This window comes from Oncorhynchus tshawytscha, linkage group LG22, assembly GCF_018296145.1.
Source record: "Oncorhynchus tshawytscha isolate Ot180627B linkage group LG22, Otsh_v2.0, whole genome shotgun sequence".
Classification (NCBI taxonomy): Eukaryota; Metazoa; Chordata; class Actinopteri; order Salmoniformes; family Salmonidae; genus Oncorhynchus; species Oncorhynchus tshawytscha.
This window is the reverse complement of record NC_056450.1, coordinates 43,436,338-43,457,854: the sequence shown is the minus strand read 5'-3', so window position 1 is coordinate 43,457,854 and position 21,517 is coordinate 43,436,338. Positions and strand designations below refer to the sequence as shown.

At 41.8% G+C, this 21,517-nt stretch overlaps 1 protein-coding gene across 1 annotated transcript in view; it reads left to right on the top strand.

Annotated features, from left to right (window-relative positions):
* The window catches only part of LOC112241444 (FYVE, RhoGEF and PH domain-containing protein 1), a 161,868-nt gene that overhangs the window by 111,852 nt on the left and 28,499 nt on the right, over nt 1-21,517 (top strand). Inside the window, exon 8 of the mRNA XM_042304320.1 lies at nt 964-1,022. Coding sequence (XP_042160254.1) covers nt 964-1,022 — 59 coding nt within the window. The remainder of the gene's footprint in view (nt 1-963; nt 1,023-21,517) is intronic.

Genomic DNA, 21,517 nt, shown 5'->3' with positions numbered 1-21,517 from the left:
GTCAGTAGGTAGTCAGCAGGTAGTCAGCAGGTAGTCAGCAGGTAGTCAGTTGGTAGTCAGCAGGTAGTCAGCAGGTAGTCAGCAGGTAGTCAGTAGGTAGTCAGCAGGTAGTCAACAGGTAGTCAGTAGGTAGTCAGCAGGTAGTCAGCAGGTAGTCAGTAGGTAGTCAGCAGGTAGTAGGTAGTCAGTAGGTAGTCAGTAGGTAGTCAGCATCAAAAACACTGTCCTTGGAGAGCGATTCTGGGGTAATACATTTGCGCATAAGCAGGTAGTCAGCAGGTAGTCAGTAGGTAGTCAGCAGGTAGTCAGCAGGTAGTCAGCAGGTAGTCACCGTCAAAAACACTGTCCATGGAGAGCGATTCTGAGGTAATAAATTTGCGCATTAACCAAGCAAGCTTTTATGAGGTGAACTAGAACTGCCCGCATCCTCCGTCCTCCGCGACCGCTACAGGGCAAAAAATAGAGCCCAAGCAACCAACATAGCAACGGGCGCTTTGGTTCAATCCTGTCAGAATTTTGCGAGTTCCAGCAACATTCCCGAGCAAAGAAAGATAGAGTTCATTGAATCCCATTATAATGCAAGGGGAGATACTTTTTGGCAGGTGGACACTATTTGGCTTGACAGGCTCTCTTTCTAACTCTATGTTTTCATCCAATTGTGAACCAGTCTGAGACTCGCAATGCCAGGAGTATTCAACTCTTACCCTATGAGGTCCGGAGCTTGTTGTTTTTCTGTTTTACCTGATAATTAATTCCACACGCCTGGCGTCACTGGTCTAATAAAAAAAATGAAGTGGAACTGGCTTCGAGGTCCAGAGTTGAGTTTGAGTGCTCTATGATATGAAAATACAAATAAAATATATTATTATACAAAAATATATATATATTATTACTTCCAATACATTCAAGGGAAATGCAGGAATATTTTTTGTTGTCGTAACAAAGTCTCTTGTGTCTTTTCAGAATCTCTGGAGTTGATCGCCACAGCGGCAGAGCACTCCAACACAGCCATCAGAAAGATGGTGAGTCCTTTCACACTGCAGAGCACTCCAACACAGCCATCAGAAAGATGGTGAGTCCTTTCACACTGCAGAGCACTCCATCACAGCCATCAGAAAGATGGTGAGTCCTTTCACACTGCAGAGCACTCCAACACAGCCATCAGAAAGATGGTGAGCTCTTTCACACTGCAGAGCACTCCAACACTGCCATCAGAAAGATGGTGAGTCCTTTCACACTGCAGAGCACTCCAAAACTGCCATCAGAAAGATGGTGAGTCCTTTCACACTGCAGAGCACTCCAACACAGCCATCAGAAAGATGGTGAGTCCTTTCACACTGCAGAGCACTCCAAAACTGCCATCAGAAAGATGGTGAGTCCTTTCACACTGCAGAGCACTTCAACACAGCCATCAGAAAGATGGTGAGTCCTTTCACACTGCAGAGCACTCCAACACAGCCATCAGAAAGATGGTGAGTCCTTTCACACTGCAGAGCACTCCAACACAGCCATCAGAAAGATGGTGAGTCCTTTCACAGTTCACACTGCAGAGCACTCCAACACTGCCATCAGAAAGATGGTGAGTCCTTTCACACTGCAGAGCACTCCAACACTGCCATCAGAAAGATGGTGAGTCCTTTCACACTGCAGAGCACTCCAACACTGCCATCAGAAAGATGGTGAGTCCTTTCACACTGCAGAGCACTCCAACACAGCCATCAGAAAGATGGTGAGTCCTTTCACACTGCAGAGCACTCCAACACAGCCATCAGAAAGATGGTGAGTCCTTTCACAGTTCACACTGCAGAGCACTCCAACACAGCCATCAGAAAGATGGTGAGTCCTTTCACAGTTCACACTGCAGAGGACTCCAACACTGCCATCAGAAAGATGGTGAGTCCTTTCACACTGCAGAGCACTCCAACACAGCCATCAGAAAGATGGTGAGTCCTTTCACAGTTCACACTGCAGAGCACTCCAACACTGCCATCAGAAAGATGGTGAGTCCTTTCACAGTTCACACTGCAGAGCACTCCAACACTGCCATCAGAAAGATGGTGAGTCCTTTCACACTGCAGAGCACTCCAACACTGCCATCAGAAAGATGGTGAGTCCTTTCACACTGCAGAGCACTACAACACTGCCATCAGAAAGATGGTGAGTCCTTTCACACTGCAGAGCACTCCAACACAGCCATCAGAAAGATGGTGAGTCCTTTCACACTGCAGAGCACTCCAAAACTGCCATCAGAAAGATGGTGAGTCCTTTCACACTGCAGAGCACTCCAACACAGCCATCAGAAAGATGGTGAGTCCTTTCACACTGCAGAGCACTCCAAAACACAGCCATCAGAAAGATGGTGAGTCCTTTCACACTGCAGAGCACTCCAACACAGCCATCAGAAAGATGGTGAGTCCTTTCACACTGCAGAGCACTCCAACACAGCCATCAGAAAGATGGTGAGTCCTTTCACACTGCAGAGCACTCCAACACAGCCATCAGAAAGATGGTGAGTCCTTTCACAGTCACACTGCAGAGCACTCCAACACAGCCATCAGAAAGATGGTGAGTCCTTTCACACTGCAGAGCACTCCAACACAGCCATCAGAAAGATGGTGAGTCCTTTCACACTGCAGAGCACTCCAACACAGCCATCAGAAAGATGGTGAGTCCTTTCACACTGCAGAGCACTCCAACACAGCCATCAGAAAGATGGTGAGTCCTTTCACAGTTCACACTGCAGAGCACTCCAACACTGCCATCAGAAAGATGGTGAGTCCTTTCACACTGCAGAGCACTCCAACACTGCCATCAGAAGGATGGTGAGTCCTTTCACACTGCAGAGCACTCCAACACTGCCATCAGAAAGATGGTGAGTCCTTTCACACTGCAGAGCACTCCAACACAGCCATCAGAAAGATGGTGAGTCCTTTCACACTGCAGAGCACTCCAAAACTGCCATCAGAAAGATGGTGAGTCCTTTCACACTGCAGAGCACTCCAACACTGCCATCAGAAAGATGGTGAGTCCTTTCACAGTTCACACTGCAGAGCACTCCAACACTGCCATCAGAAAGATGGTGAGTCCTTTCACACTGCAGAGCACTCCAACACAGCCATCAGAAAGATGGTGAGTCCTTTCACACTGCAGAGCACTCCAACACTGCCATCAGAAAGATGGTGAGTCCTTTCACACTGCAGAGCACTCCAACACTGCCATCAGAAAGATGGTGAGTCCTTTCACACTGCAGAGCACTCCAACACTGCCATCAGAAAGATGGTGAGTCCTTTCACACTGCAGAGCACTCCAACACTGCCATCAGAAAGATGGTGAGTCCTTTCACACTGCAGAGCACTCCAACACTGCCATCAGAAAGATGGTGAGTCCTTTCACACTGCAGAGCACTCCAACACTGCCATCAGAAAGATGGTGAGTCCTTTCACACTGCAGAGCACTCCAACACTGCCATCAGAAAGATGGTGAGTCCTTTCACACTGCAGAGCACTCCAACACTGCCATCAGAAAGATGGTGAGTCCTTTCACACTGCAGAGCACTCCAACACTGCCATCAGAAAGATGGTGAGTCCTTTCACACTGCAGAGCACTCCATCACTGCCATCAGAAAGATGGTGAGTCCTTTCACACTGCAGAGCACTCCAACACAGCCATCAGAAAGATGGTGAGTCCTTTCACACTGCAGAGCACTCCAACACAGCCATCAGAAAGATGGTGAGTCCTTTCACACTGCAGAGCACTCCAAAACTGCCCTCAGAAAGATGGTGAGTCCTTTCACACTGCAGAGCACTCCAACACAGCCATCAGAAAGATGGTGAGTCCTTTCACACTGCAGAGCACTCCAACACTGCCATCAGAAAGATGGTGAGTCCTTTCACACTGCAGAGCACTCCAACACTGCCATCAGAAAGATGGTGAGTCCTTTCACAGTCCACACTGCAGAGCACTCCAACACTGCCATCAGAAAGATGGTGAGTCCTTTCACACTGCAGAGCACTCCAACACAGCCATCAGAAAGATGGTGAGTCCTTTCACACTGCAGAGCACTCCAACACAGCCATCAGAAAGATGGTGAGTCCTTTCACACTGCAGAGCACTCCAACACAGCCATCAGAAAGATGGTGAGTCCTTTCACAGTTCACACTGCAGAGCACTCCAACACTGCCATCAGAAAGATGGTGAGTCCTTTCACACTGCAGAGCACTCCAACACTGCCATCAGAAGGATGGTGAGTCCTTTCACACTGCAGAGCACTCCAACACTGCCATCAGAAAGATGGTGAGTCCTTTCACACTGCAGAGCACTCCAACACAGCCATCAGAAAGATGGTGAGTCCTTTCACACTGCAGAGCACTCCAAAACTGCCATCAGAAAGATGGTGAGTCCTTTCACACTGCAGAGCACTCCAACACTGCCATCAGAAAGATGGTGAGTCCTTTCACAGTTCACACTGCAGAGCACTCCAACACTGCCATCAGAAAGATGGTGAGTCCTTTCACACTGCAGAGCACTCCAACACAGCCATCAGAAAGATGGTGAGTCCTTTCACACTGCAGAGCACTCCAACACTGCCATCAGAAAGATGGTGAGTCCTTTCACACTGCAGAGCACTCCAACACTGCCATCAGAAAGATGGTGAGTCCTTTCACACTGCAGAGCACTCCAACACTGCCATCAGAAAGATGGTGAGTCCTTTCACACTGCAGAGCACTCCAACACTGCCATCAGAAAGATGGTGAGTCCTTTCACACTGCAGAGCACTCCAACACTGCCATCAGAAAGATGGTGAGTCCTTTCACACTGCAGAGCACTCCAACACAGCCATCAGAAAGATGGTGAGTCCTTTCACACTGCAGAGCACTCCAAAACTGCCATCAGAAAGATGGTGAGTCCTTTCACACTGCAGAGCACTCCAACACTGCCATCAGAAAGATGGTGAGTCCTTTCACACTGCAGAGCACTCCAACACTGCCATCAGAAAGATGGTGAGTCCTTTCACACTGCAGAGCACTCCATCACTGCCATCAGAAAGATGGTGAGTCCTTTCACACTGCAGAGCACTCCAACACTGCCATCAGAAAGATGGTGAGTCCTTTCACACTGCAGAGCACTCCAACACAGCCATCAGAAAGATGGTGAGTCCTTTCACACTGCAGAGCACTCGAAAACTGCCCTCAGAAAGATGGTGAGTCCTTTCACACTGCAGAGCACTCTAACACAGCCATCAGAAAGATGGTGAGTCCTTTCACACTGCAGAGCACTCCAACACTGCCATCAGAAAGATGGTGAGTCCTTTCACACTGCAGAGCACTCCAACACTGCCATCAGAAAGATGGTGAGTCCTTTCACAGTCCACACTGCAGAGCACTCCAACACTGCCATCAGAAAGATGGTGAGTCCTTTCACACTGCAGAGCACTCCAACACAGCCATCAGAAAGATGGTGAGTCCTTTCACACTGCAGAGCACTCCAAAACTGCCATCAGAAAGATGATGAGTCCTTTCACAATGCAGAGCACTCCAACACAGCCATCAGAAAGATGGTGAGTCCTTTCACACTGCAGAGCACTCCAACACTGCCATCAGAAAGATGGTGAGTCCTTTCACAGTTCACACTGCAGAGCACTCCAATACTGCCATCAGAAAGATGGTGAGTCCTTTCACACTGCAGAGGACTCCAACACAGCCATCAGAAAGATGGTGAGTCCTTTCACACTGCAGAGCACTCCAACACTGCCATCAGAAAGATGGTGAGTCCTTTCACACTGCAGAGCACTCCAACACTGCCATCAGAAAGATGGTGAGTCCTTTCACACTGCAGAGCACTCCAACACTGCCATCAGAAAGATGGTGAGTCCTTTCACACTGCAGAGCACTCCAACACTGCCATCAGAAAGATGGTGAGTCCTTTCACACTGCAGAACACTCCATCACTGCCATCAGAAAGATGGTGAGTCCTTTCACACTGCAGAGCACTCCAACACAGCCATCAGAAAGATGGTGAGTCCTTTCACACTGCAGAGCACTCCAACACTGCCATCAGTAAGATGGTGAGTCCTTTCACACTGCAGAGCACTCCAACACTGCCATCAGAAAGATGGTGAGTCCTTTCACAGTCCACACTGCAGAGCACTCCAACACTGCCATCAGAAAGATGGTGAGTCCTTTCACACTGCAGAGCACTCCAACACAGCCATCAGAAAGATGGTGAGTCCTTTCACACTGCAGAGCACTCCAAAACTGCCATCAGAAAGATGATGAGTCCTTTCACAATGCAGAGCACTCCAACACTGCCATCAGAAAGATGGTGAGTCCTTTCACACTGCAGAGCACTCCAACACTGCCATCAGAAAGATGGTGAGTCCTTTCACACTGCAGAGCACTGCAACACTGCCATCAGAAAGATGGTGAGTCCTTTCACACTGCAGAGCACTCCAACACTGCCATCAGAAAGATGGTGAGTCCTTTCACACTGCAGAGCACTCCAACACTGCCATCAGAAAGATGGTGAGTCCTTTCACACTGCAGAGCACTCCAAAACTGCCATCAGAAAGATGGTGAGTCCTTTCACACTGCAGAGCACTCCAACACTGCCATCAGAAAGATGGTGAGTCCTTTCACACTGCAGAGCACTGCAACACTGCCATCAGAAAGATGGTGAGTCCTTTCACACTGCAGAGCACTCCAACACTGCCATCAGAAAGATGGTGAGTCCTTTCACACTGCAGAGCACTGCAACACTGCCATCAGAAAGATGGTGAGTCCTTTCACACTGCAGAGCACTCCAACACAGCCATCAGAAAGATGGTGAGTCCTTTCACACTGCAGAGCACTCCAACACTGCCATCAGTAAGATGGTGAGTCCTTTCACACTGCAGAGCACTCCAACACTGCCATCAGAAAGATGGTGAGTCCTTTCACACTGCAGAACACACCCTCACTAGTGATCTGTATGTTGATTCATAACCAATGAAGATTTTAACATGTAAATCGTGGTGAGGCAAACTCAATAACAACAACAAAACCAAAGCATGCCGGCAAAGGCACAACACAACACTACACAACACTACACAACACTACACAACACAACACTACACAACACTACACAACACAACACAACACTACACAACACAACACTACACAACACTACACAACACAACACAACACTACACAACACTACACAACACAACACAACACAACACTACACAACACTACACAACACAACACTACACAACACTACACAACACAACACTACACAACACAACACAACACAACACTACACAACACTACACAACACAACACTACACAACACTACACAACACAACACTACACAACACTACACAACACTACACAACACAACACAACACTACACAACACAACACAACACTACACAACACTACACAACACAACACTACACAACACTACACAACACTACACAACACTACACAACACAACACTACACTACACAACACAACACAACACACACAACACAACACTACACAACACTACACAACACTACACAACACAACACAACACTACACAACACTACACAACACAACACAACACTACACAACACAACACTACACAACACAACACTACACAACACTACACAACACAACACTACACAACACAACACAACACAACACAACACTACACAACACTACACAACACAACACTACACAACACAACACTACACAACACTACACAACACAACACTACACAACACTACACAACACTACACAACACAACACAACACTACACAACACAACACAACACTACACAACACTACACAACACAACACTACACAACACTACACAACACAACACAACACTACACTACACAACACAACACTACACAACACAACACTACACAACACAACACTACACAACACTACACAACACTACACAACACAACACTACACAACACTACACAACACAACACACAACACAACACTACACTACACTACACTACACTACACAACACTACACTACACAACACAACACTACACAACACTACACAACACTACACAATACAACACTACACAACACAACACTACACAGCACAAGACTACACAACACTACACAACACAACACTACACTACACAACACAACACTACACAAGACTACACAACACTACACAACACAACACAACACTACACAAGACTACACAACACTACACAACACAACACTACACAACACAACACTACACAACACAACACTACACAACACAACACTACACAACACTACACAACACAACACTACACAACACAACACAACACTACACAACACTACACAACACAACACACTACACTACACTACACTACACTACACTACACAACACAACACTACACAACACTACACAACACTACACAATACAACACTACACAACACAACACTACACAACACAACACTACACAACACAACACTACACAACACTACACAACACAACACAACACTACACAACACAACACAACACTACACAACACAACACTACACTGCACAACACTACACTACACTACACTACACAACACAACACTACACAACACAACACTACACTGCACAACACTACACTACACTACACAACACAACACTACACAACACTACACTGCACAACACTACACTACACTACACTACACAACACAACACTACACAACACTACACTACACTACACTACACTACACAACACAACACTACACTGCACAACACTACACTACACAACACAACACAACACAACACTACACTACACTACACAACACTACACTACACTACACTACACTACACTACACTACACAACACAAAAGTAAACAATTGCACTATAGCTGTGACAAACGGTGCCCACAAACTGTTAGGGCCTACATAAAGCTGTCCCAACAACTTACCACTGCTACACCTGGCTTTCAGCAGAGCCTTGTCTGGCAGCGAAACAGTTAATTCAGCCTCATTTACTACCTTTTAAAAAACATAGCTGACTTGCTTAAACAAATGTGTTTTTTTACTGACAATTGAGATGTACAAACTAGTTCAAATCATGACGTCAGTGATCTTCAAGTTGGAGCTTGAGAAAGAGGCCCGAGTTCCCAACTTGGAATTCAGAGTTGGATGACCTTTCAAAGCGTATTTTCCCAGTCGGAGCTCGTTTTTTTCAGAGTTCCCAGTTGTCTTGAACGCGGCAGAAGTCATGCTGGATGGACAGCATGGCCAATGTTGAATGTTTATCCTTTTAAGTTTGGAAAGAGACCTTTAAACCCAGACTTGAACCACACACCCACTCCACTGAATAGCAGGCTAGTGATTGCTTTGCAATGCTTGCAGTTAGCCACCGATTCCTTCCAAACCACTCATTGTTGAATTTGCGATTTCCAACTTGTTATGTAATGTTTTTGTCCAATGGCCGATGAGCACCGATACTTTTTTATCTATAATATCTCTTCATCATTTCTCTTCACATGACAAGGATTGAAAAGGATTTGCCAGTAGATTGTCAACTTGATTCATGATGATGACTGCAAGCTTGCTAGCTAAGATCTTTTTTTACAATATTTGCAAACTGAATGTGACACGTATTAATGCCAAAATAACATGCCAAACAGGCAAAAAAATGTATATATATATATATGATTTTTTTTAGCTTCATAGGCGAGGCTCAAAACATGAATGACCACTGCTCATAACCCACAATCCCCTCTGACATGTCTGTGTGGCAGGTGGGTTGAGTAAAGGGAAAACAACGTGTTAAAAATCCATAGATGTATAATTATTGTGCAATTAGTACGTAAATGATATGCTACATTGAGGTTTTTCTTTCATTATGTTTATATAGCGTTAATGCGTAGCTGAAGCCTATAAGCTTTAGGGCTTAACTGTAACACTCTAAATACACGCCAATCGCCAAATGCTCTAAGAAACTTGAGCAGAAACAGTTTACATTGATCCAATGAGGCAAAAAGGACAATGTGGGAGCTTAATTGAATAAGAGACCAGCTGGAGAGCTGAAAAGAAATAGAAGAGAGGACCAGAACAGTAGTCTAATGTTATAGAAGAGAGGACCAGAACAGTAGTCTAATGTTATAGAAGAGAGGACCAGAACAGTAGTCTGTTATAGAAGAGAGGACCAGAACAGTAGTCTAATGTTATAGAAGAGAGGAACAGAACAGTATAGAAGAGAGGACCAGAACAGTAGTCTGTTATAGAAGAGAGGACCAGAACAGTAGTCTAATGTTATAGAAGAGAGGACCAGAACAGTAGTCTAATGTTATAGAAGAGAGGACCAGAACAGTAGTCTAATGTTATAGAAGGGCCAGAACAGTAGTCTGTTCTAGAAGAGAGGACCAGAACAGTAGTCTAATGTTATAGAAGAGAGGAACCAGAACAGTAGTCTGTGTTATAGAAGAGAGGACCAGAACAGTAGTCTAATGTTATAGAAGAGAGGACCAGAACAGTAGTCTGTTATAGAAGAGAGGACCAGAACAGTAGTCTGTTATAGAAGAGAGGACCAGAACAGTAGTCTAATGTTATAGAAGAGAGGACCAGAACAGTAGTCTAATGTTATAGAAGAGAGGACCAGAACAGTAGTCTGATGTTATAGAAGGGCCAGAACAGTAGTCTGTTATAGAAGAGAGGACCAGAACAGTAGTCTAATGTTATAGAAGAGAGAGGACCAGAACAGTAGTCTGTTATAGAAGAGATGACCAGAACAGTAGTCTAATGTTATAGAAGAGAGGACCAGAACAGTAGTCTAATGTTATAGAAGAGAGGACCAGAACAGTAGTCTAATGTTATAGAAGAGAGGACCAGAACAGTAGTCTGTTATAGAAGAGAGGACCAGAACAGTAGTCTAATGTTATAGAAGAGAGGACCAGAACAGTAGTCTGTTATAGAAGAGAGGACCAGAACAGTAGTCTGTTATAGAAGAGAGGACCAGAACAGTAGTCTAATGTTATAGAAGAGAGGACCAGAACAGTAGTCTGTTATAGAAGAGAGGACCAGAACAGTAGTCTAATGTTATAGAAGAGAGGACCAGAACAGTAGTCTAATGTTATAGAAGAGAGGACCAGAACAGTAGTCTAATGTTATAGAAGAGAGGACCAGAACAGTAGTCTGTTATAGAAGAGAGGACCAGAACAGTAGTCTGTTATAGAAGAGAGGACCAGAACAGTAGTCTAATGTTATAGAAGAGAGGACCAGAACAGTAGTCTGTTATAGAAGAGAGGACCAGAACAGTAGTCTGTTATAGAAGAGAGGACCAGAACAGTAGTCTAATGTTATAGAAGAGAGGACCAGAACAGTAGTCTGTTATAGAAGAGAGGACCAGAACAGTAGTCTGTTATAGAAGAGAGGACCAGAACAGTAGTCTAATGTTATAGAAGAGAGGACCAGAACAGTAGTCTAATGTTATAGAAGAGAGGACCAGAACAGTAGTCTAATGTTATAGAAGAGAGGACCAGAACAGTAGTCTAATGTTATAGAAGAGAGGACCAGAACAGTAGTCTAATGTTATAGAAGAGAGGACCAGAACAGTAGTCTAATGTTATAGAAGAGAGGACCAGAACAGTAGTCTGTTATAGAAGAGAGGACCAGAACAGTAGTCTAATGTTATAGAAGAGAGGACCAGAACAGTAGTCTGTTATAGAAGAGAAGAGGACCAGAACAGTAGTCTAATGTTATAGAAGAGAGGACCAGAACAGTAGTCTGTTATAGAAGAGAGGACCAGAACAGTAGTCTAATGTTATAGAAGAGAGGACCAGAACAGTAGTCTGTTATAGAAGAGAGGACCAGAACAGTAGTCTAATGTTATAGAAGAGAGGACCAGAACAGTAGTCTAATGTTATAGAAGAGAGGACCAGAACAGTAGTCTGTTATAGAAGAGAGGACCAGAAGAGTAGTCTGTTATAGAAGAGAGGACCAGAACAGTAGTCTAATGTTATAGAAGAGAGGACCAGAACAGTAGTCTAATGTTATAGAAGAGAGGACCAGAACAGTAGTCTAATGTTCTAGAAGAGAGGACCAGAACAGTAGTCTAATGTTATAGAAGAGAGGACCAGAACAGTAGTCTAATGTTATAGAAGAGAGGACCAGAACAGTAGTCTGTTATAGAAGAGAGGACCAGAACAGTAGTCTAATGTTATAGAAGAGAGGACCAGAACAGTAGTCTAATGTTATAGAAGAGAGGACCAGAACAGTAGTCTAATGTTATAGAAGAGAGGACCAGAACAGTAGTCTAATGTTATAGAAGAGAGGACCAGAACAGTAGTCTAATGTTATAGAAGGAGGACCAGAACAGTAGTCTGTTATAGAAGAGAGGACCAGAACAGTAGTCTAATGTTATAGAAGAGAGGACCAGAACAGTAGTCTAATGTTATAGAAGAGAGGACCAGAACAGTAGTCTAATGTTATAGAAGAGAGGACCAGAACAGTAGTCTAATGTTATAGAAGAGAGGACCAGAACAGTAGTCTAATGTTATAGAAGAGAGGGCCAGAACAGTAGTCTAATGTTATAGAAGAGAGCCAGAACAGTAGTCTGTTATAGAAGAGAGGACCAGAACAGTAGTCTAATGTTATAGAAGAGAGGACCAGAACAGTAGTCTGTTATAGAAGAGAGGACCAGAACAGTAGTCTGATGTTATAGAAGAGAGGACCAGAACAGTAGTCTAATGTTATAGAAGAGAGGACCAGAACAGTAGTCTAATGTTATAGAAGAGAGGACCAGAACAGTAGTCTGATGTTATAGAAGAGAGGACCAGAACAGTAGTCTGTTATAGAAGAGAGGACCAGAACAGTAGTCTAATGTTATAGAAGAGAGGACCAGAACAGTAGTCTAATGTTATAGAAGAGAGGACCAGAACAGTAGTCTGTTATAGAAGAGAGGACCAGAACAGTAGTCTAATGTTATAGAAGAGAGGACCAGAACAGTAGTCTGTTATAGAAGAGAGGACCAGAACAGTAGTCTGATGTTATAGAAGAGAGGACCAGAACAGTAGTCTAATGTTATAGAAGAGAGACCAGAACAGTAGTCTAATGTTATAGAAGAGAGGACCAGAACAGTAGTCTGATGTTATAGAAGAGAGGACCAGAACAGTAGTCTGTTATAGAAGAGAGACCAGAACAGTAGTCTGTTATAGAAGAGAGGACCAGAACAGTAGTCTGTTATAGAAGAGAGGACCAGAACAGTAGTCTGTTATAGAAGAGAGGACCAGAACAGTAGTCTGTTATAGAAGAGAGGACCAGAACAGTAGTCTGTTATAGAAGAGAGGACCAGAACAGAGTCTGTTAGAACCAGAACAGTAGTCTGTTATAGAAGAGAGGACCAGAACAGTAGTCTAATGTTATAGAAGAGAGGACCAGAACAGTAGTCTAATGTTATAGAAGAGAGTAGTCTGTTATAGAAGAGACCAGAACAGTAGTCTAATGTTATAGAAGAGAGGACCAGAACAGTAGTCTGTTATAGAAGAGAGGACCAGAACAGTAGTCTGTTATAGAAGAGAGGACCAGAACAGTAGTAGAAGAGAGGACCAGAACAGTAGTCTGTTATAGAAGAGAGGACCAGAACAGTAGTCTGTTATAGAAGAGAGGACCAGAACAGTAGTCTGTTATAGAAGAGAGGACCAGAACAGTAGTCTAATGTTATAGAAGAGAGGACCAGAACAGTAGTCTGTTATAGAAGAGAGGACCAGAACAGTAGTCTGTTATAGAAGAGAGGACCAGAACAGTAGTCTGTTATAGAAGAGAGGACCAGAACAGTAGTCTGTTATAGAAGAGAGGACCAGAACAGTAGTCTGTTATAGAAGAGAGGACCAGAACAGTAGTCTGTTATAGAAGAGAGGACCAGAACAGTAGTCTAATGGACTTCAAAGTGTCACGTCAAGGGAACTGTACTGTTCATATTGTTCAAATGTAAGTAACTTAACTGAAATCTGGACAATGACTGTAGGTCTATAACCTGTCACATAGCCTAATTAACTCAGAAATAATTAACAGATTTAAGCATTTCATGCAGTTGAATTATACACCAAATGCACATTTTGACTTGGGGAACAGGAGAGGAGAAATATGATTTCTTTCTTTCAGCATCTTGAGAGAATGAATGCGCCATTAGGGAGCATCTGTAAAGGTGCTATCTTTATCAGGATCATAAAAACTGATAGTATTTTAACCACAGTTAGGGACCGTCTGTAAAGATGCTATCTTTATCAGCATCATAAAAACTTATAGTATTTCAACCACAGTTAGGGACCGTCTGTAAAGATGCTATCTTTATCAGCATCATAAAAACTTATAGTACTACAACCACAGTTAGGGAACGTCTGTAAAGGTGCTATCTTTATCAGCATCATAAAAACTGATAGTAATTCAATCACTGTTAGGGGCCGTCTGTAAAAGTGCTATCTTTATCAGCGTCATAAAAGGTGATAGTATTTCAACCACATCAAATATGCGGTTGTATGAGGTGCAACTCTGTGTTGTTGTATGTGTCGAATTGCTATGCTTTATCTTGGCCGGGTCACAGTTGCAAATGAGAACTCAACTAGCCTACCTGGTTAAATAGAGGTGAAATAAAAAATTAAAAAATCCATCCAAACCAAAATGAAATCTTATCAACAACATTTTAAGTCATTTTTAACCGCTTTTAATTTCCTTAAACCCGGTCAAATTGATGTCATTTTTTCCCTCTCCGGTCCCTAAGCATTTTTGATGCGCGAGAGAAGCAGAGATGAAAAGAGGAAAGAGAAGACAAACTTTACCGATATCATTCATTCTATCCATTTATGACATCATTCATTCAATCCATTTATGACATCATTCATTCAATCCATTTATGACATCATTCATTCTATCCATTTATGACATCATTCATTCAATCCATTTATGACATCATTCATTCAATCCATTTATGACATCATTCATTCTATCCATTTATGACATCATTCATTCTATCCATTTATGACATCATTCATTCAATCCATTTATGACATCATTCATTCTATCCATTTATGACATCATTCATTCAATCCATTTATGACATCATTCATTCAATCCATTTATGACATCATTCATTCTATCCATTTATGACATCATTCATTCTATCCATTTATGACATCATTCATTCAATCCATTTATGACATCATTCATTCTATCCATTTATGACATCATTCATTCAATCCATTTATGACATCATTCATTCAATCCATTTATGACATCATTCATTCAATCCATTTATGACATCATTCATTCAATCCATTTATGACATCATTCATTCTATCCATTTATGACATCATTCATTCTATCCATTTATGACATCATTCATTCAATCCATTTATGACATCATTCATTCAATCCATTTATGACATCATTCATTCAATCCATTTATGACATCATTCATTCAATCCATTTATGACATCATTCATTCAATCCATTTATGACATCATTCATTCTATCCATTTATGACATCATTCATTCTATCCATTTATGACATCATTCATTCTATCCATTTATGACATCATTCATTCATTTATCCATTTATGACATCATTCATTCAATCCATTTATGACATCATTCATTCAATCCATTTATGACATCATTCATTCATTCATTTATGACATTTCATTCACCATTTATGACATCATTCATTCAATCCATTTATGACATCATTCATTCAATCCATTTATGACATCATTCATTCAATCCATTTATGACATCATTCATTCAATCCATTTATGACATCATTCATTCTATCCATTTATGACATCATTCATTCAATCCATTTATGACATCATTCATTCAATCCATTTATGACATCATTCATTCTATCCATTTATGACATCATTCATTCTATCCATTTATGACATCATTCATTCAATCCATTTATGACATCATTCATTCTATCCATTTATGACATCATTCATTCTATCCATTTATGACATCATTCATTCTATCCATTTATGACATCATTCATTCTATCCATTTATGACATCATTCATTCTATCCATTTATGACATCATTCATTCTATCCATTTATGACATCATTCATTCTATCCATTTATGACATCATTCATTCTATCCATTTATGACATCATTCATTCAATCCATTTATGACATCATTCATTCTATTCCATTTTATGACATCATTCATTCTATCCATTTATGACATCATTCATTCAATCCATTTATGACATCATTCATTCAATCCATTTATGACATCATTCATTCTATCCATTTATGACATCATTCATTCTATCCATTTATGACATCATTCATTCTATCCATTTATGACATCATTCATTCTATCCATTTATGACATCATTCATTCTATCATCATTCATTTTATGACATCATTCATTCTATCCATTTATGACATCATTCATTCAATCCATTTATGACATCATTCATTCAATCCATTTATGACATCATTCATTCTATCCATTTATGACATCATTCATTCAATCCATTTATGACATCATTCATTCTATCCATTTATGACATCATTCATTCAATCCATTTATGACATCATTCATTCAATCCATTTATGACATCATTCATTCAATCCATTTATGACATCATTCATTCTATCCATTTATGACATCATTCATTCTATCCATTTATGACATCATTCATTCAATCCATTTATGACATCATTCATTCAATCCATTTATGACATCATTCATTCTATCCATTTATGACATCATTCATTCTATCCATTTATTCATTCATCCATTTATGACATCATTCATTCTATCCATTTATGACATCATTCATTCTATCCATTTATGACATCATTCATTCAATCCATTTATGACATCATTCATTCAATCCATTTATGACATCATTCATTCTATCCATTTATGACATCATTCATTCAATCCATTTATGACATCATTCATTCAATCCATTTATGACATCATTCATTCTATCCATTTATGACATCATTCATTCAATCCATTTATGACATCATTCATTCAATCCATTTATGACATCATTCATTCATATCCATTTATGACATCATTCATTCATTCATCCATTTATGACATCATTCATTCAATCCATTTATGACATCATTCATTCAATCCATTTATGACATCATTCATTCAATCCATTTATGACATCATTCATTCAATCCATTTATGACATCATTCATTCAATCCATTTATGACATCATTCATTCAATCCATTTATGACATCATTCATTCAATCCATTTATGACATCATTCATTCAATCCATTTATGACATCATTCATTCAATCCATTTATGACATCATTCATTCAATCCATTTATGACATCATTCATTCAATCCATTTATGACATCATTCATTCAATCCATTTATGACATCATTCATTCAATCCATTTATGACATCATTCATTCAATCCATTTATGACATCATTCATTCAATCCATTTATGACATCATTCATTCAATCCATTTATGACATCATTCATTCAATCCATTTATGACATCATTCATTCAATCCATTTATGACATCATTCATTCAATCCATTTATGACATCATTCATTCAATCCATTTATGACATCATTCATTCAATCCATTTATGACATCATTCATTCAATCCATTTATGACATCATTCATTCAATCCATTTATGACATCATTCATTCAATCCATTTATGACATCATTCATTCAATCCATTTATGACATCATTCATTCAATCCATTTATGACATCATTCATTCAATCCATTTATGACATCATTCATTCAATCCATTTATGACATCATTCATTCAATCCATTTATGACATCATTCATTCTATCCATTTATGACATCATTCATTCTATCCATTTATGACATCATTCATTCAATCCATTTATGACATCATTCATTCAATCCATTTATGACATCATTCATTCAATCCATTTATGACATCATTCATTCTATCCATTTATGACATCATTCATTCAATCCATTTATGACATCATTCATTCAATCCATTTATGACATCATTCATTCTATCCATTTATGACATCATTCATTCTATCCATTTTTGACATCATTCATTCTATCCATTTATGACTTCATTCATTCTATCCATTTTTGACATCATTCATTCTATCCATTTATGACTTCATTCATTCTATCCATTTATGACATCATTCATTCTATCCATTTATGACATCATTCTGGTGAGCAGGGATTTATTTAGTCTTCTAGGGAAACAAGTAATGACTGAAGAGAAGCTACATGGATCTAATTATAGATAAGTTGACTCACAAATAGCATATCAAAATGCTGGAAATGATAGGCAAAAATAATAATTCTGCTGTCTCTCACTGTGGCCTACAGCATATTTGCTAGATGTAAGTGGTTAGGGTTGGGTGCAGGTGTGTTATTCACTTTGTCTCATATAGTCGGGTGATTGCGGATGAGTTATTAGCAATTGCGGGTGGGTGCGGTGGAACAAACAGCTGACCCACTGATCACTGGCCACACACACACACACACACACACACACACACACACACACACACACACACACACACACACACACACACACACACACACACACAGTCTTATTTTACTAACCTTGGGACACACAATTGATTCCCATTCAAAATCCTATTTTCCTTAATATCCCTAACCCTAAACCTAACATTTAACCCTAATTCTAGCTCTAACACTAATTCTAACCCTAAACCACATAGAATTACTTTTGTTCACCAGTATAGTTAAACATGTCCACACACACACACACACACACACACACACACACACACACACACACACACACACACACACACACACACATAGTTCTTCACCAAATACTGTAGCTGTGGCACATTCTGCGTAGTGATCTCCTTCAACAGTATATTCTGCATTCTGTAAAATATGACCACAACTCTATCCTCCTGATTCCTGCTTACAAGCAAAAATTAAAGCAGGAAGCACCAGTGACTCAGTCTATAAACAAGTGGTCAGATGAAGCAGATGCTAAACTACAGGACTGTTTTGCAGCACAGACTGGAACATGTTCCGGGATTCTTCCGATGGCATTGAGGAGTACACCACATCAGTCACTGGCTTTATCAATAAGTGCATTGAGGACGTCGTCCCTACAGTGACTGTACGTACATACCCCAACCAGAAGGGGTATTACAGGCAACATTCGCACTGAGGTAAAGGGTAGAGCTGCCGCTTTCAAGGTGCGGGACTCTAACCCTTACAAGAAATCCCGCTATGCCCTGCGACGAATCATCAAACAGGCAAAGCGTCAATACAGGGCTAAGATTGAATCATACTACACCGGCTCCGAAGCTCGTCGGATGTGGCAGGGCTTGCAAACTATTACAGACTACAAAGAGAAGCACAGCCGCGAGCTGCCCAGTGACACGAGCCTACCAGACGAGCTAAACACTTCTATGCTCGCTTCGAGGCAAGCAACACTGAGGCATGCATGAGAGCATCATCTGTTCTGGACGACTTTGTGATCACGCTCTCCGTAGCCGACGTGAGTAAGACCTTTAAACAGGTCAACATACACAAGGCTGCGGGGCCAGACGGATTACCAGGACGTGTGCTCCGGGCATGTGCTGACCAACTGGCAGGTGTCTTCACTGATATTTTCAACGTGTCCCTGATTGAGTCTGTAATACCAACATGCTTCAAGCAGACCACCATAGTCCCTGAGCCCAAGAACACAAAGGCAACCTGCCTAAATGACTACAGACCTGTAGCACTCACGTCCGTAGCCATGAAGTGCTTTGAAAGGCTGGTAAGGGCTCACATCAACACCATTATCCCAGAAACTCTAGACCCACTCTAATTTGCATACCGCCCAAACAGATCCACAGATGATGCAATCTCTATTGCACTCCACACTGCCCTTTCCCACCTGGACAAAAGGAACACCTATGTGAGAATGCTGTTCATTGACTACAGCAATTAATATTCAGCGTTCAACACCATAGTACCCTCAAAGCTCATCACTAAGCTAAGGATCCTGGGACTAAACACCTCCCTCTGCAACTGGATCCTGGACTTCCTGACGGGCCGCCCCCGAGGGTAGGTAGCAACACATCTGCCACGCTGATCCTCAACACTGGATCTCCCCAGGGGTACGTGCTCAGTCCCCGCCTGTACTCCCTGTTCACCCACGACTGCATGGCCAAGCATGACTCCAACACCGTCATTAAGTTTGCAGACAACACAACAGTTGTAGACCTGATCACCGACAATGACGAGACAGCCTATAGGGAAGAGGTCAGAGACCTGGCCGGGTGGTGCCAGAATAACAACCTATCCCTCAGCATAACCAAGACTAAGGTGATGATTGTGGACTACAGGAAAAGGAGGACCGAGCACGCCCCCATTCTCATTGATGGGGCTGTAGTGGAGCAGGTTGAGAGCTTCAAGTTCCTTGGTATCCACATCAACAGCAAACTAGAATGATCCAAACACTCCAAGACAGTCTTGAAGAGGGCACGACAAAGCCTATTCCCTCTCAGGAAACTAAAAAGATTTGGCATGGGTCCTGAGATCCTCAAAAGGTTCTACAGCTGCAACATCGAGAGTTGGTTGCATCACTGCCTGGGACAGCAGTTGCTCTGGCCTCCAGCCGCTAGGCACTACAGAGGGTAGTGCGAACGGCCCAGTAGATCACCGGGGCTAAGCTGCCTGCCATCCAGGACCTCTACACCAGGTGGTGTCAGAGGAAGGCCCTAAAAATTGATTGTCAAAGAGCCCAGCCACCCCAGTCATAGACTGTTCCCTCTACTACCGCATGGCAAGTGGTACCGGAGTGCCAAATCTAGGACAACAAGGCTTCTCAACAGTTTTTACCCCCAAGTCATAAGACTCCTGAACAGGTAATCAAATGGCTACCCGGACTATTTGCATTGTGTGCCCCACCCCAACCCCTCTTTTACGCTGCTGCTACTCTCTGTTTATCATATATGCATAGTCATTTTAACTATACATTCATGTGCATACTACCTGAATTGGGCCGACCAACCAGTGCTCCCGCACATTGGCTAACTGGGCTATCTGCATTGTGTCCCACCACCCGCCACCCGCCAACCCCTCTTTTACGCTACTGCTACTCTCTGTTTATCATATATGCATAGTCACTTTAACCATATCTACATGTACATACTACCTCAATCAGCCCGACTAACTGGTGTCTGTATGTAGCCTCGCTACTTTTATAGCCTCGCTACTTTTATAGCCTTGCTACTGTATATAGCCTGTCTTTTTACTTTTTTAAAATTTCTTTACCTACCCATTGTTCACCTAATACCTTTTTTGCACTATTGGTTAGAGCCTGTAAGTCAGCATTTCACTGTAAGGTCTACACCTGTTGTATTCGGCGCACGTGACAAATAAACTTTGATTTGATTTGCATAGTGTTCTCCTTCAACAGTATATTCTGTATAGTGTACTCCTTCAACAGTATATTCTGTATAGTGTTCTCCTTCAACAGTATATTCTGCATAGTGATCTCCTTCAACAGTATATTCTGTATAGTGTACTCCTTCAACAGTATATTCTGTATAGTGTTCTCCT